Here is a 16,788-nt window from a genome sequence, read left to right on the forward strand (position 1 = left end):
AGGCTTCCTGGTAAGATGGCTTTGGTAGCAGGGAGCTCAGTTGGGTAGGGGTGAGGGAAACGCACAGACCTGATGTGGGCTGCCCCCTATTCATCAGAGGGCTTCAGATGACATTAGGTGCATGTAGACCGACACCACTTCCTTACTGAGGGGCCAACAGTAAGCGTATACACTGTGCTGGGTGCAGGCTATGGGGGACAGGCTGGGGAGGGCAATGTCATGTCCAGGATCCCCTAGATGGGCTGAATCTGGATGAATAGGCATCACCCAACAGCTGACAGGGGTGAGACCTGCCAGCTTTGGGTACAAGGGCCCGTCTAGGCAGCACCACTGCTCTTTGTGAGATTCTCTTTCAAAGAGATGAGAAAGCACCAATCACCACTTTATGCCAGGCAGCTAGTGTAGCCTGTGGGTCTCCCCAGCACACAGTCCCCATAAGTAATGAGACACCGCTTAAAAAACAAGCTTTAATCAACTTCATAAAAATTGTTCTTGTAATTGAACTTTGATAGGCCCACTTGCCCAGCAGGTTGCAGGTGATGGTTTCACATTTTCCAGGCTCAAGGGCAGGGCAGTCTCCTCTGCATGCCACAGGTGTCTGAGTGACAGTACAGACTCTTGATCAGCAGGAGGTAGGCGCAAATGGATCAGCTATTTAAAGGGTGGTGTGTGGCTCTGGCTGAAGAATACCTTCAACATCATCAGGGCCCCATGAGAAAATAAGCCCAGAAGACAGAACCTCAAATTAGAGAGCCCTGCAGCACTCAACTGCTGCCACCTGGGCCCAGGGCTAGGCTGAGGCAGTGAGTGCACTGAGTTTGTCAGGAAGGGCTCCCTTGTTCAAATCACATTGATAGGCACAGCTTCAGGATTCAGCAGGACGCAGTGGAAGCTGGCATGACCTGCCACAGCTCTGAATGATCCACCAATCCCCGGGCTCTCCAAGAACTGGTGTTTAACGAGCCCCTGAGGGGAAAGGCCACCTTCCACACACAACAGCATAGCACAAGCCCTTCCTCAACTACATCCTCCCCCTGGAGGGTAGGTGTGCAGGGAGTCCCAGAAAAAGAGGCGTGGAAGCCCAGGCAAACATGATGTCGACTTGGGGACACAACGAAGCACATGTCCCTTTTTAAAAAGAGATTACAGCAAAATGATAGGAAACTTAACAGTTGTGGCCCCTCAGAACGACAAGCCCCAGTGAGCATGCTTGCTGGCTTTAGTCAGCTGCACCAACACTACATTCAGCAGGCAGTGCACACACCCAACAGCAGGGCCCCTCAGGCTGCTCTGAGCTGACTCCAGCTGCCATCACTGTCCACTGAGAAAGGCCAAGTGCCCTTTGGTGCATCTGTTGGCGTAGTGTCCTTTTTCACCACACTGGGAACAGCAGAAGGGGAAGGAGAGAGAAAAATACAACACCATTTTCAAATGTAATTTTCAACTAAGGCAGTACCCACCAAATACCAAGCTAGGGAGAACCCTGAAATTCTGTGGCAAGATTTCCTTTCAAACACAAGCAGAGGAATCTCAAGAAAGGTGCAGTGGTACAGAAACTGCAGCCAGCAAGGTCACCAGAGTGACCTGAGAGCCCAGCAAGGTGCCCCTTCAGCCTGTACCTCACCTGCACCAGACCTGGGCCTGCCTGGGAAGGACTCACAAGTGGGTGGCAGGACGAAGAGAAGTCCACGGCATCAGAGCTCTCGGCCCTCTCTGCACACAGGCCAGTCAGTCACTTACCTCTGAGCCAACGTCTGGGGCCTCCCTGAGGAGATGGGGAGGGAACAACGCAAGAGAAGCTACCAGTCTCCTTCCCCAGCTTTGGGAGCCATGGCTGTGGACACAGGGTGGGCTGTACTGACACTTTCCCTCCTGTTTTTTTTTTTTTTAAAGTATTGCAGATTGAACCTGGGGGTGCTTAACTACTGAGCCACATCCCTAGTCCTTTTTTATATTTTATTTAGAGACAGGGTTTTGCTAAGTTGCTGAGGGCCTCCCTAAATTGCTGAAGCTAGCTTTGAACTCTCAATCCTCCTACTTTAGCCTCTAGAGCCTCTGGGATTATAGGTGTGTGCCACTGTGCCCGGCTCCCTCCTGGCTCCTGCACAACTGTCTAAGCTACCCATGAGAACAGGTTTTAATCACAGGGTCAAAGATGGGACAATGATTAGACTTGGGTGAGTGGAGCTGATAGTGTCACCTCTGACACATCTGACCCTGATTTATATTGGCTGATTATCCAGGACCTCCCATAGTGTCTCTATCCTTGTGAGACTTAAAACAGAAGGGAAATCTAAGTGAATGGCAACCTCAAGCATGAAACAGAGGCTCAAGAGGCATCTGGAGGGTGCAGATGCTAATCCCCATTGCCCTCCCCAACTCTGTTCCCATAATCCCCACTCCCTGCTTCCCTGGTGTGTAACAATATAAAGGGGTTCTACTATCCTTACCCAGTGCCCCTATTTATTCTGTTATCCTACACTGCAGTCTCATGTTTTTAAGATCTGTTTAATCTGTAGGTGTGACTTCATGGATAATTGGCCCTTAGGCTAATATGATCACCAGAAAGCATAACCACAAGGCCCCACTCCCAGGACCCAGCACATTCATTGGTCTTCATAGTTGTTCCCAGGAATCTAGGATTCACATGAAGTATTTTTAATATTAACAGCATGAGCCGAGCGCAATGGTGCACACCTGTAATCCCAGTGACTTAGGAGGCTAAGACAGGAGAATCTCAAGTTCTAGATCAGCCTCAGCAATTTAGTAAGGCATGCCTTCCACCCATCTTGCCTTTTCCAGATCTTTCCCTTTCCTTGCTCTTTTCACATCTTAAGGCTTAGGCTCAGAACTTTCCCCAGAGAGGCTTTCTCTGAATCCAGATGCACTTTTCCTTGAGTGCTTTTAAAGCACTTGCCTTCTTCAGCCCCAGGAATGCATGTTTCTGCTGGACAGAGCAGCTCAAGGAATGCCTGGCTGCTGTGGTAGAGTCCTGGGGCCCAGTCTTTCCTGAGGACAAGCTGGATGGACATTTTAAGTACATGCCCTTTGACTTGGATGCCAGTGACATCAGACAAGAGCTCACAAATGATACAGCACTGTTATTAGGAGCAAAAGAACAAATCGAGTGCAATGGCAAAAGAACAAATCGAGTGCAATGGCGCACTCCCATATTCCCCATACTTAGGAGGCTCGGCAGGAAGATTGCAAGTTCAAGGACTGCCTTAGCTACTTAATGAGACCCTGCTGCAAAAATTTCAAAAACTGAAGTAGTGGAGTAAAAAACATTCTTTCTGTTGTTTGTTTTTATTATTATTGTTTTTGGTACTAGGGATTGAACCCAGGGGCACCTAACCATTAAACCACGTCTGCAGTCCTTTTTTATCTTGAGACAGGGTCTTGCTAAGTTGCTTTTAGGGCTTCCCTAAATTGCTGAGGCTGGCTTTGAACTTGTGATTCTCCTGCCTCAGCCTCCTGAGCTGCTAGAATCATAGGCATGTGCCACTGTGTCTTTTTTTTTTTGGTTCAGGGGATTGAGTCCTGGACCTTGCACATGCTAGAAAAGTACTCTACCACTGAGCTACACCCCCAAGCCCCTTTTATTTTTTTCTTTTGAGACAGTTTCACCAAGTTATCAAGGCTGGCCTTGAACTTATGAACCTCCTGCCACAGCCTCCTGAGTTACTTGGATTATAGATGTGCACCACTAAATCCAGCTATGTTTTCTGAGTTTTTAAACATGAACTCATTCTTTGGAACTCTGTGGGGATTCTGTATGGCTAGGGTTGAGAATATACCCCTCAGAGCTCCTTCTGGGAGCCCGGGTATACTCCAAGGAAGCCAATTATAGATTAAACTCAGTTTGTGACTTTTAGCTCTCACCAAGGATGTGAACACAGGCCCCAAATCATGTAAGGATCAGCTACCAACTACCTGTTCTCAGGAATTGTTTCTCCTTTCCACCCACAGCCAGGAATGAGAAAGTTTTCTAGTAGATTTGTTTAAATTCACCCTTTCCCCGAGTGTCCCACTTTAGGTTAAGAGGTGTGGAGTGTGTGTTCCCAATCCAGTTCCTCCATCATAGGCAAAAAGCTTTGTCCTATTCCCTTGAGTGTGCCTGGATGCATGATCTAAGGATGCCTGTGGGGCAGACAAAGCTTCAAGGATCACTCTTCGTTGGATTTGTTTCCATTTTGTTCCCTAGCACTTAAAGATCTCTCGTTTCCTTGCAAGCACAGTCCACTCATTTAGCAGCAATATTTTATTACCCTGCACTATGTCTTGATGTGTTGGAGGAAGTAGGATGGTCTCCAGACTACTATAGTGGCCCACCATTATTTTTACAATCAGCAAAAACCAAAGTTTTCACTTTTCAAAAGTAACCAACCACACATCTGGGGAAGGAGGGAATGGTCAATGACCAGAGAGAAGACCCCACCCTGTCCCCAAGTCCTGGGACTCACCTTGTAACAAGTGACCTGCTCCAGCGGCCGGGGTCCCCGGTTGCCTGCACTGCTGTTTTGACTCTGCATGACCCCGATGACCTGCGGGGCTCTCTGCTGATTGGGAGAAGAGTTCTGACTCGTTAACTGGATCAAGGAGGACGACCTTTGTAATGGCGGATTGTTACTTTGCTGGAAAGAGTTACACAACACGGTTTTACTGTGGAAAACACGTGCACGCAGACTACCAATGGGAACAGGAAAAAAGGGCGGGACTGCTCCCGCATGACCAGCAGGAAGAGGGCTTCCGCGATGGCCCAGCTCAGGAGTGGGCAGAAAAGAAATTTGTGGTGATGATGGCAGGAGCTGCTGCCCGAAAAACACCATGCAGACACACAAAAACGAAAAATAAAAGTAGAAAACAAAACACCAAAGAGACAAGAGGAGGTCTCTGGGGCAGTGGGGCGAGGGCATGATCAGGCCTTACTTTTGTTTCTGAGGTTCTAGCTTCAGGTCAGGATGAACGCTTGGTTCAGCCAGATGTTTAGCAGCCTACACGGCGAGCAACAGTCACAGAAAAACAGTTGGAGCCTGACATGCTGACCTGTGTTCTAGGGGCTGAGAGGGCCTTCCTCTAGAGAGTAGCAAGAAGGAGGGGGATGGAGGCTCCTGGGACAGGGATTCCTCAGCAAGGCTACCTCTCAATGAGGTGGGTTCTTGGCTCTGGCCCTCTAAATGCAGGACCCAAGCTAGGAACCTCAGGCTGTCAGCTGCATCCCTGCCCAGGAATTCCTGCCTTTCCTAAAGGTGGGGATCTATGGAGGCCAAGTGCAGTCACATCCCTTCATGGATGCTCAGCTCATGACAATGAAGAAGAATGGGAGGGGCTTTGGCAACTGACTCAGAGCCCAACCAGGCAGGAGGTGAGGCTTCAAGATTGGCAGACCAGTTTACACAGAGGGCCTACTGGAGGCCCAGCCTAACACCCGGGCCAGCCCTTCCTCTGGGCCCAGTCCCCCACTCTGGTAATCAAATCCACACAGCCCTTGATTTTGAGGGGCTGCTGCAGATCCTCATTTGTTGATGGCATTTCCTTCTCTCCCTGTGCTTGAGGGGACCAACAAACTGCACTGTGGGCCTGAATAGACAACTGGAACCAGCTAGTCCTTCAGCCCTATTCTTGGTTGGAACCTCCAAAGAGCAGCGATGTTACTGGCCAAAGAACAGTTGGCCTTGGTTGTGCTCCTTCATCAAGCCCCTTCCTGCTGGTGCCCCTCAGGTAAGTCTTTCTTTAAGAGCCCACTTTCCCCATTTATAAAGGGAAGAACAGAAACAAGAGCAGGAGATGTGGGCCGAGGCCACCCTTTACCCAGCTCCCGAGGCAGGCACTATGGAGCTGCAGTGGCACCATGCCACATTCACACAGTGACACACAATCTTGTTTGCCATCCTGCTCTTGGCCTCATGTTGCTGAGGTTCTAGGTTTGAGGCAAGGGATGAGGCCAAGTGGGAATTCAGCTCTGGCAGAAGCTCTCCATCTCTAGGGAGATATGTGAACTGCTCTCCCTGATTTTTCTGCTAGAACTTGAAGGCACTTCCCTTCTCTCCTGCCTCCTCCCTCACTCTCCTCTCACAGGCCTCCAGCTGGGACTACAGCATACTGTACACTGCAGACTACACACTGAAGTGGCACTGAGTTTCTCTCTGCAGGGCCAGCATGGCCAAGGAGGGGCGGGGGCACGGTACCTTTGTTGGAGGCTGCGTCTGCTGTGGCAGTGGGGGCTGCTCAGTGGTTCCCATAGGCAGTTCAAATCGAGGGCTGGTTACCCGGCAGCCAGAGGGATTGAGAACAGAGAAGAAGGTACGAGAGGAGACAGGTCAGGTTGTGCTTGGAAAACTGCACCTAACCTCTGCCCAAGCAAAAGCAACGCAAATCACTTAGAGGCAGCAAGTCTGGCACTCAGCAATGCCTGTGGAAAGCCACAGAACAGCAGGAAAAACAGAACTGATGGGCCTTGGCTCAGACCCAGCTCTACCTATGCAGAGCTAGGAGACCTTGGGCAAGTGCTGCTCTGAGAAAGGTAAGCACAGGCACACTTGGAGTATGCCTGCTATGGAAGGGCTGTGTGCACAGAAGGCCCCTTCCCCAAAGAGTCTGTCTGGAGTGTCCTAATAATGTATAGGATCTCTTGGTGACATGCTCACCCTGCAAGCAGAAGTTCCCAGACCATCTGCAGGCTCATGGGTGCTTATATAGGGAGTGGACCCCAGTGACAGCATCTGCTACCTGCACACAGACAGGGTCCAGGGTCCCCAACAAACAGTAACTGTGCTCTTGCTGCAGGTTCAGCATAGTGGTCAGAGGCAGCACGGGCACTCTGCAGTCTTAACATCACCTCATGCAAAAATCCATCCCTAAGTAACAACTAAGTGAAAGAAATATACTAGGAACTGGGTACAGTGGCACACACCTGTTATCCCAGCAGCTTGGGAGGCTGAGGCAGGAGGATTGTGAGTTCAAAGCCAGACTCAGTAACTTAGCAAGGCCCTAAGCAACTTAACAAAACCTCTATCTAAATAAAATACGAAAAAGGGCTGGGAGGGTTGGGGTTGTAGCTCAGTGGTAAAGTGCTTGCCTCACGTATGTGAGGCACTGGGTTGGATTCTCTGCACCATATATAAATAAATGAATAAAAAAAGGTCCATCAACAACCAAAAAGTAAACAAATAAATAAGGTGTGAGGAGGTACTGAGATGTAGTTCAGTGGTTAAGTGCCCCTGGGTTCAATCCCTGGAGAAAAAAAAAAAAGTACACTGGGCTCTAAAGGCCAAGGCAATGCCCCTGAAAGAGTGTCAATAACCCCACTGGGCAAGAAGAATCCAGCTTCAGGGGCCCACAGATCTGTGACCAGGTATCACCACATGCTACTGGCTCTGGCCAGTGACTGAGCCCTGAACCCCAGTGTTTTCAGGTGGGAAGTGAGTACCATCTTTCCCACTTGCCAGAGTTATATGAATTATTTCATATGGAACCACAAGATCAGGACCTACACAAAGAAGGCCCTGAAACTTTAATTCCCTTCCTTTAGGACACAGGTTCCTAAGGTTTTTTTTTTTTTGTGGTGCTGAGGATGGGCCTCACACATGCTAGGCAAGTGCTTTACCACTGAGCTATATTCCTAGCCTCGGACACAGGCTCTTACCTGAGGTCCTTAAACCCCCTAAATCATAGCCTATGTGAGAATTTTTCTGGAGCACAGGGTCTAGAGAGCCTTCATCAGATTCCCAGAGGGCACATGACCCATGGAAGGTTAAATGCTGGCCTAGGCAGAGCTGATTTTATGCTCCAGAAGCAGCAGCAGCCATAAGTAGTGATTTCCTCCCTCATCTCCCACTCCTGCCCCAGGCCGTGGTGCTGACATCACCCAGTGACCTAAGCCCAGCTGCAACCAGGAAGGACAAAGGGGCAGCAGCAGGGCTGGGGCCAGAGTACTCACTGCATGAATTTACACGAGGGCCCCTCCGGGCAAAATCCCACGAGGTAATTCACACAGATGACTCTCCGCGTGTGCCGGTGCCTGCATAGGGGACCTGCGGAGCCCAATGTTTGGGTCACTCAGATGCCCCCTCTATAGGGGATACCTTGGTGTCCCTGCTAATAGTTAATAGCCCCACCCAGACTGCCTGGGGTACAGAGAACCAGAGTGTGGCTTCACAGGCTGGCTTGGGCTATCATTCATAGAGGACAACAGGCAGAAAGGCCTCTCTACACTGGGCTCCTCATTAAAACTGCAGGCAAGAATGCCATCCACACAGCCTCTTTGGGAGGCCTGAGGGAAAGGAGTGGTGTGAAAAAGTCTCACTGGCCACAGAATTCAGGTTTCACTGGGACAGGTGGCACAGATGGAGTTATGTCCCAGGAGCACCAGCTGGCAGCCCTAGGGTGATGTGGGCAGAGGGAGGGGTATGGCCTTTCTCCTGGGGCCAAGCCCAGCCTACCCTAGCACTTACCATGCTTGCAGAAGCCACGGTCATACCAAGGGCAGTCCTTGATCTTGGACTCGGGGTCGATGTGAAGGAAGGGGCACTCCTTATTGCTGCACTCCCCTGCAGGAAACCCAGACATGTGGCCTCCTAGAACAGTGCTAGGAGAGTTCCCAAGGCAAAGAGGGCCCAAGGGGGTCCAGTGTCCAGGCTTGGCCTGGCAAACCCTGAACCCAGGGCAGAATTTCAGTGGGGCTGTAACAGTTTTTCCCTCACATGCATCATTGCTGCTGAGAGGAATAATGACATCAGCAGAGCCTGGCCCAGGGCAGGCTCTCATCAAAATCCATAGTTCTACCCTTCCCAGAGGACAGTGTAGCAAGCCTGATATGCAAATGCACCTGAGACTAGGGAATTCCCGTTCTACTCTGATCAGCTCTTCCCATCTATGAGCTGGGATGGGGGAAGATCTAAGGAATTCTAACTTTTAGGACAAACACAGGGAGGATCTGGGAGCTCAAGGCTGGGTCCATGTGGTGGCATGGGATAAGCCTAGATGATGACAACACACGTGGACTAGTGCTTCTCAGAAGTAACCAGCCCAGCTGGCCCCCGGCACCAGGACATACTTACTTTCCTGGCTGACCGCTCACCTCCAGATCTGCTCTGCAACCTATGTTAACCCTTGTTTACGATCGAGAGGACATGCAAACTCCTGCCCTGGCCCATCACAGGCTTAGGGACCCCCTTCTCAACCACTCTGGTTTCCTCTGCTGCCCAAGATGAATCCTTCCTACCCTCCAGTTGCCAGCCCAGGACTCCTCTTCAGAGTCCTTCCCAGGTCTCTCTGCCTAAAGTAGATTCCATGTGGGTCTTACCACTGCTCAGTTCCTTCCCAGCACTTTCCATGAAAAATGTTCTTCCTTGTCTCACTGGCTTATCAGCTGCCTCTGTATCCAACCCACTGAAGTAAAAACTCATGGGGCAAGGACCAGTCAGTCCTCTTTACCCCTCTCTCTCCAGTGTGTAGAAGGAAACCCCAATACACATCTGTGGACAAGTGACAGAAGTTGCAGGTGATGTGTCTGCACTAAGGCAGGAGCTACAGAGGATAGGCAGGCAGAGGGGATTTCAGAGATGGGCCCAGCAGGAAGGAGGGAACCCTAGGCCAGCCTGCAGAGAGATGCCCTCAAGGGAGAGCTCTGGGGCCAGATGGGAGGCTCAGCCCATTTCCAGCATTGCAGTGGGAGCCATGGGAAGCTGGGAAGGCCAAGTCCTAGTTCTGTCTGTCTGCTTTGACTTCATAGCTTATGCTGCCTCAACAAAACAAGCCACAACTATCATTAATAAGCCAGCAGCCAAGCCTGTTGGGATGCTGAAGTAATTAACATCTCCTCTAACAATAGTGCTTTGAAAGTGCAAAGCAAGCCCAGCACTCAGCTTGCTGCAAAGCCTCCCACAGGCTTCCAACCTCCTGCCCTAGCCCCTACATAGGGCCTGCAGTCCTAGGTCCAGAGCCAGCCCTCGTGCTGACCAACAGAGCTTCTTTCTGGGTCACCTTGAAGGTCAGAGCAGTCATAAACCCTGGGGACTAAGCTCTACACCAGCACCACTGTTTCCACTCTGTCCCCTGCTTCTCTACACAAGTCACTCAGGAAAGGTGAGGCCTCATACTCTCTATGCAGAGCTCAAAGCAATCTGTTTTAAGGTGAAGAGGGGGGCTCACTGCCACCAGGAGACCAACTCTGAGGGCTGTGAAGATGGCAAAGATATTACCCCAGATCACATTCCCAGAGATAAGGCACCATCTTAGACCCAGGGGTACTCAATGACCAAGCTGGATGGAGACATGGATTTCAGGGATCAGGCTACCAGGAACAGAAGCAAGGTCTCTGATCGGCTGCGCTGCTTATTTGCTTAATGGGACCCTTGTAAATCTCAGTGTCTAAAAGTACTCCAAACTCTGGAGCACTATAAAGACATGAGGGGCTATCACCATGATACCCCCTCACTACAGAGCCAGTTAGGGCTAGTAGGCACTGCCCAAGTTTCTCATCAGAAACTCGATATTTGGGAGAAGGTAGACATGCAGCAGGCCCTGAGGAGCTGCTTGGCCCTGGGGTCTGGGTTCTTGGTGCCACCTCCCAGGGTTTCATGCGCCTTACCGAACTTGGAGTAGAAGTAGCACTCGGGCATCTTGGTCATATCATACTCATGCAGGAATTCACACTGGTCCCCTTTCTTGCACAGCCCCCGCAGCCAGTGTTTGCAAACTACTGTCTTCTCACCGCTGATGTGGCGAAATGGGCACATGCCCCCTGCCCAGGAAGAGGGGCCACTGAGTAAGGAGAGGTATGGGCTTGGGGAAATGAAGGCGCCTTCACTCCACACTTCTCTGAACACCTGAAAGCAGCATACCCTAGGAGGTGGTGGAGGTGCCCCTGGCAGAAGGCAACGTGGTTTCAGGCACTATACCAGCAAACATTCTCTTTAACAGTAGTTTTAGTTGTAGATGGACACAAAGCCTTTATTTTATTCATTTATTTTTACGTGGTGCTGAGGATCAAACTCAGTGCTTCACATGTGCTTGCAAGCACTCTACCACTGAGCTACAACTCCAGTTCCCCAGCAAACATTTAACAGTTTAACAGCTCTGTATTTTAGTTTAAGGTGTTTTAGAAAAATATAACTGAAACATCAGATCAGGATTTCATAGATATTACTGTAAGATGAAGGTAAAACAGGCCTAGGTTGGGGTAGGGCTGCAGGGTCAGTTTATTCCTTAATTAAAAATAGTTCCAGTGGTACACTTACACAGGAAAATCACTGGGGTGGTAAAACAAAGACTGGGGTTTGAGAAACCCTAAAGGATAAAGAGAACCACCAAGAGAAGACTAGAGTCCAGACAGGAGTTGTCTCCTGTTAGAAGTGCCCACTTTTAAGCCTCCAGATCAACTTTAAAATGGAAGAAATTTAATATATGCAAATGAGGGGAGATGTTCTTCTGCAGCAGGACCTGTACTGCCCAAATGTGACAGAGTCATCCTCGGGGAATGTCAGACATAACTGGTATCCTAGCAGGACCAACAGGGAAGGCCCAACTAGAAAGAAGCTGTAAGCAGGAAAGATCTATGCTTGCCCTGTCCAGTAGAATTTTCTGTGAGAGTGGAAGGCAATGGCCTACATCTCTGCCGTCCAGTATGACAGCCACTAACCATACATGGCTATTTAGCATTTGAATTATTATTATCTCACTGAGGTACATTTTAAATTTTTTAAATTTCAATTTGAATAGGTCCATGTGGGTAGCGGCTACTGTACTAACAAATAGCTGTGTTAAGGATTGCTGTGGCACACAAGGTGGCTGGTCAGAGGGTAGAATAAATAAGCAAACACATGGAAAAGAGACCAGGAGCCCAGTGGGGGAATGATATCCTGACCACATCATATGACACTGAGCTAATTCATCTACCTGCTTCAGTGACAAATGACTGCTATACAACCAAAACTAACCCAAATCATCCTCTAGATCCATCCCCTTGATCTAGTCCTGTGTTCCTTGTCAACTTTCTGATTTAGTTTCCTAAATAAATTTCCCTATAGGGTGAAAAATGCCCAGACATATACGTGCCCAGAATTAACAGACTATCTGGCTCATACAGTGTGTATTGGGACCTGGTTAGTACAAACAAGACCTCAAAAGAAGGAGTATTGCAGGGTCCTTTGCTAAGAAGCCACAGTGGACAGAAAGCCCGAGAGAATGGAATCAAAGAGGCCTATATTCACTGGGCTCAGTCACAGAGTAACTCTGGTACCTTGAGAACATTTCTGGATGCCTCAATGCTGGGGCTTCTTCTCTGCTGAGGTGAGAAGGCAGCATCTGAGCCAGGTTCAATCCTGTGTTTAGATTTGGGGATGCCCCATCAGGTTCCTAGCCTATTCAACTAAGGACATTGTTGGTCTGCAGAAGGCAACACAAGTCAGAGACTTGGTGACCTACAAGTCTGCTAGGGGACAAGGTGGTGAAGGGGCATTTTAGAAAACCGAAGTCTCTTACCTTTGCCACAGGCAGCTTTCAAAAAGAATTCACAGACAGCAGCCCCCGACTCTGTAAAAAGAAAGGGAGCAGCATCAACCAAAGCAAAGTGCCATTGCTATTTGCAATGACTGAAGACAATGGGAAGGGTTTATTCTGGCCTTTGACCTAGGGTACAGGAAACATTAGCAAAAGATGCAAAGCCCAACCAAGTCAGGCGAAAACCACTTATTTCAGTCATTCCCTGAAAAATGAGACATGCACATTGAGACAGAGCATCAGTCAGTGCTGAGAACCTCCTGGAAGTGACCTTTCAAGGTATTAGAAGCTGAAGAGTGGCTTTTCCTCAGATGCCACCCAGGTGCATGGTCCTTCCCAGGAAGCAAAGGTTACATTGGGGTGATACCCTTACTTCATCTGGTGACTAGAAACATACAGGACACCATGGCCTACATCTCTGAGTTCACCTGTATCTACTCTGCTCTTGTCCTGCAGGATGATGAGGTGATTGTCACAGAGAGGATCAATGCCCTCATTAAAGCAGCTGGTATAAATGGTGAACCTTTCCAGCCTGATGCATTTGCAAAGGCCTTGGTCAATATCAACAATGGAGCCTCACTGGCAATGTAGGGGCTGGTGGACCTGCTCTGGCAGCTGATAAGGCACTGGCAGGAGGTCCTGACCTCTCCACCACTGTTACCCTAGCTAAGGAGAAGAAAGCGGAAGAAAGAAGAATCTGAGGACTCTGATGATACTATGGGCTTTGGTCTTTTTGATTAAACCTCTTTTGTAACATCTTCAATAAAAAGCTGAACTTTACTGATATTCTGGGAATCTGCTCTGCAAAAACAAAATAACAACAAGAGTTAAGAGTGGTTGAGGAAGGTAGGATGGAGTACAAGGTCACAAAAATAGGTTAATTACCCCAGCTCAGACCTTCCAGGAGGGCTAATTCATGGCACTTAAGAAGGAGGAAATGATCTCACAGGAAATATCAACAAGCAAATGGGGCCTCTGAAGGGAGACAGGTTACAGGAAAAAGAGGCAGGTGCCTATGAGACGCTAGTCCTGAAGAAAGACTGTAAGTAAAGACATGGATTCAGACCTGCTCTTAATATGCATCATTAACACATCATTACTAAAGGAGCATGGCCTTTCTTTTGCACAGGTGTAGCCAGTTCTGGGAAGGTAAGCAAGACCACAGAGGCAGAGTACAGTAGAAGTCTATGGGACCCTGGGGCCAGCTATTCTGATGAGTCCAGGAATTCACCAGCCACAACTTCTAGGGTAAACTCTCCTTTGCTTCAAGAGCTGTTTTTCCTATTGGCAGGCATTTCAAAATTTCTGAAGAGCCACCAACAGAATATCTGAAACCCATTTGCTAAGCCATAGAAGAGATTCTATGGCTTATAAACAGCAGGTAGATTTTGCTACTATAGAGTTAAGGCTGTTGTATTTAGAGGTGTTACCAGGAAGTTAGAGGAGAGTCATTATTTGCACTTTAAAAAGCTTGAAAAGGGGCTGGGGATATGGCTCAAGTGGTAGCGCGCTGGCATGCATGAGGCACTGGGTTCGATCCTCAGCACCACATAAAAACAAAATAAAAAGATATTGTGCCCACCTAAAGCTAAAAAATAAATATTAAAAAAAAAAAAAAAGCTTGAAAAGTCTTGTGTTAAAAAATCCATCACTGGGGGGGCTGGGGTTGTGGCTCAGTGGCAGAGTGCTTGCCTAGCACACATGAAGCACTATGTTTGATCTGCAGCACTACGTTAAAAAACAAACAAAAAACACCTACATAAACAAAGGTATTGTGTCCATCCATCTACAAGTAAATATATATTTTTTAAAAAAATGTATTACTTGCATGCCAGGTGCGGTGGTGTAGCCTGTAATCCCAGCAGCTTGGGAGGTTGACAGGAGGATCACGAGTTCAAAGCCAGCCTCAGCAATGGCGAGGTGCTAAGCAACTCAGTAAGACCCCGTCTCTAAATAAAATACAAAATAGGGCTGGAGATGTGCTTCAGTGGTCATGTACCCTTCAGTTCAATTCCCGGTACCAAAAAAAAAATATCACTTGCCAGGCATAGTGGCACACGCCTGTAATCCCAGTGGCTCTGGAGGCTGAGGCAGGAAGATCATGAATTCAAAGCCAGCCTCAGCAACAGTGAGGTGCTTAGCAATTCAATGACTCCCTGTCTCTAAGTAAAATACAAAAAACAGGGCTGGCGATGTGGCTCAGTGGTTGAGTGCCCTTGAGTTCAATCACCAGTACCCCCCAAAAAAGAAAAAAAAAAAAAGTAACACTTAAGAGTATTTAGTCTTGTTCTTTTCAGAGGTTCATTCTTTAAAGTCAGAAATCCACAGTCCTGGGGACTGGTATCAGGGAAATTGAATAAGAGAATACCTCAGGGGCAAAACTGATAGTTCTTCTCAAACTGAGATGGGAATGAACTGCAGGAAGAGTGAGGAAGGATTATAGCCTCATTGGGCTTTAGCATAATGAATATGATCACAAACAAACAGTGAGTGCTACCAAGTTTGAGGCCCTGGGCTGGGGAGGCACTTGTGCTGACCTGACCATCCCTAGGAATAGATATGTGGGATCCTTATCATTGCACCTGCTCCCACAGGCTTGTAGAATGATGGAGAGATGAGTTGCCTTTCCTGGATTGTTCTATGACCTCAAGCCAGAAAAAGGCTGGGAGTCCTGGTACATGCCTGTAATCTCAACTCTTGGGAGACTGAGGTGGGAGCATTATTTAAGTCCATGCATTCGAGACTAGCCTGGGCAATACAGGGAGAAGGCATATTAAAAACAAAACAAGACAGAAGGACCAAGTGCTATGGTGTATGCCTGTAATCCGAGTTGGCTGGGAGCCTGAGGCAGGGGGGATCACAAGGTTGAGTCCAGCCTCAGCAAAACTTAGGGAGATACCATCTCAAAATAATAATAAAAATAAAGAGAGCTGGAGATGTAGCTGAGTGGTAGAGCACTTACTTAGCACTTGCAAGGCCCTAAATTCAATCCATAGTACCATAGGGGGTAAAAAAGACAGAAGTCCTAGTGTGTGAGTGGATGTGTGTGTGTGTGCAAGATAGTGTGTTTCTGAAGTTGAAGAGTTATTTGCAGGTGTCTGTGTGTGTAAAATAATTTGAATTTGTTTTTTGGGCAAAAACATTATTTGGCACATGAGTATCAGCAGGAGGGGATAGACTCAAGTTGGAAGCCCGGATTGCCAGAAGGGGAATGAGGCTGTAGAGACAGGAAGAAGAGCGCCAACTGCAGTCCCCTGGCAGTCATGGGAGAGGGGATGCAACCCTGAAGAGATCTCCTGGCTTTGCCCAAAACTGCTGCCCCACCTGGACCTCTATGAACTCCTTGAGCTTTAGTGTTATAGCATTACCTGTCATTAACTCAGAAAGGAGTTAAGAATTAATCTGCTGAAAGTGAGGATAGAGAAGCCAGGAGCCCCCATGTGAAGAGGGAGAGTAGAGGGATCTCAGAACAAGGGTCGATATATCCGCCTGGGTGCAGTAAATGATCTGGAGTTGGGTTTCAGAGGAAAAGCTGATAGATTCAGAACCAGGAGTGATCTCCCAGGAGTGGGGAGTCTTAGGAAAAGAACAGAATCCGAAGGTCTGGTTGTGGGTTTCCTGGAGCGAAGGAGAGCTGGTTCTTCCCTCACTGGGCTCCTGGAACAGCCCGGTTTTGGTGAAAGCAATAAGGCGGCGCTTGGGGTGAGGGAGGTGGGAAGGGACTTCTCTCTGGTTGGAGAAGCGGGTGTGTATGTGGAGGTTTCCAATTTGGGAGAATGCGCCTTCATTCAAGAGTTACGGGGACAACCGACACAGTCCTGCCGCCCTAAAGCTTATCACGAACAGCCCCAGGCGATCCAGGGTCCGAGGAAGAGGCTCCCGGGTCCGGGCGAGGGAGAGGGGTCCCACATGAGGGGAAAGGGCCCGGGACGCTGAGTCTCGGGTCCGAGCTGGTCTCGCCCGCCCGCCCGCCGGGGCCCCGCGCTCACTGTCCATGCCCGGGAAGGGCAGCGGCTGCGCCCCGAGCTGCTGCTCCACGGCGATCTCCAGGTCGAACTTGATGTGGTCCACGCTGGCGATGATTTCCTGCATGGCGGCGGCGGCGGCCCCCCGGCCCGGCTCCCCCTCAGGTCTCTGGCCGCCCGCACCCACTGCCCACCACCGGTCCCGCCACACACGGTCCTCCTCCGCCTTGCCCGCCGCCGCCGCCGCCGCCCGAGGGATGCCGGGAGCGCCCGGAGCCCGCGCCGGCCCTTTCGCCTGTCCAGACCCGGCCAATAGAGCGCA

The 16,788-nt window shown here is 49.3% G+C and overlaps 1 protein-coding gene and 1 pseudogene across 4 annotated transcripts; one reads left to right on the top strand and one right to left on the bottom strand.

Annotated features, from left to right (window-relative positions):
* Window positions 1-453: 453 nt before the first annotated feature.
* On the bottom strand, window positions 454-16,697 carry Cpsf4 (cleavage and polyadenylation specific factor 4). Of its 4 annotated transcripts, none has more exons than XM_027953244.3 (8): window positions 16,491-16,693; window positions 12,484-12,534; window positions 10,592-10,744; window positions 8,454-8,549; window positions 7,940-8,033; window positions 6,189-6,261; window positions 4,464-4,634; window positions 454-1,380 (listed from the first exon to the last, which is right to left on the bottom strand). In XM_027953244.3, the coding sequence occupies exons 1-8, from the start codon at window positions 16,591-16,593 to the stop codon at window positions 1,312-1,314; spliced, it is 810 nt and encodes a 269-aa protein (XP_027809045.1). In that variant the 5' UTR covers window positions 16,594-16,693; the 3' UTR covers window positions 454-1,311. The 4 variants fall into 4 exon arrangements, with proteins under 4 accessions (XP_027809045.1, XP_027809048.1, XP_027809046.1 ...); XM_027953247.2 differs by having other exon boundaries at window positions 4,464-4,556; window positions 16,491-16,691; XM_027953245.2 differs by having other exon boundaries at window positions 4,464-4,559; window positions 16,491-16,691.
* LOC114106353 (large ribosomal subunit protein P1 pseudogene) lies at window positions 12,806-13,287 on the top strand (annotated as a pseudogene).
* Window positions 16,698-16,788: the final 91 nt, after the last annotated feature.

The sequence above is a fragment of the Marmota flaviventris genome, chromosome 19, assembly GCF_047511675.1.
Source record: "Marmota flaviventris isolate mMarFla1 chromosome 19, mMarFla1.hap1, whole genome shotgun sequence".
In the NCBI taxonomy this organism is placed as follows: Eukaryota; Metazoa; Chordata; class Mammalia; order Rodentia; family Sciuridae; genus Marmota; species Marmota flaviventris.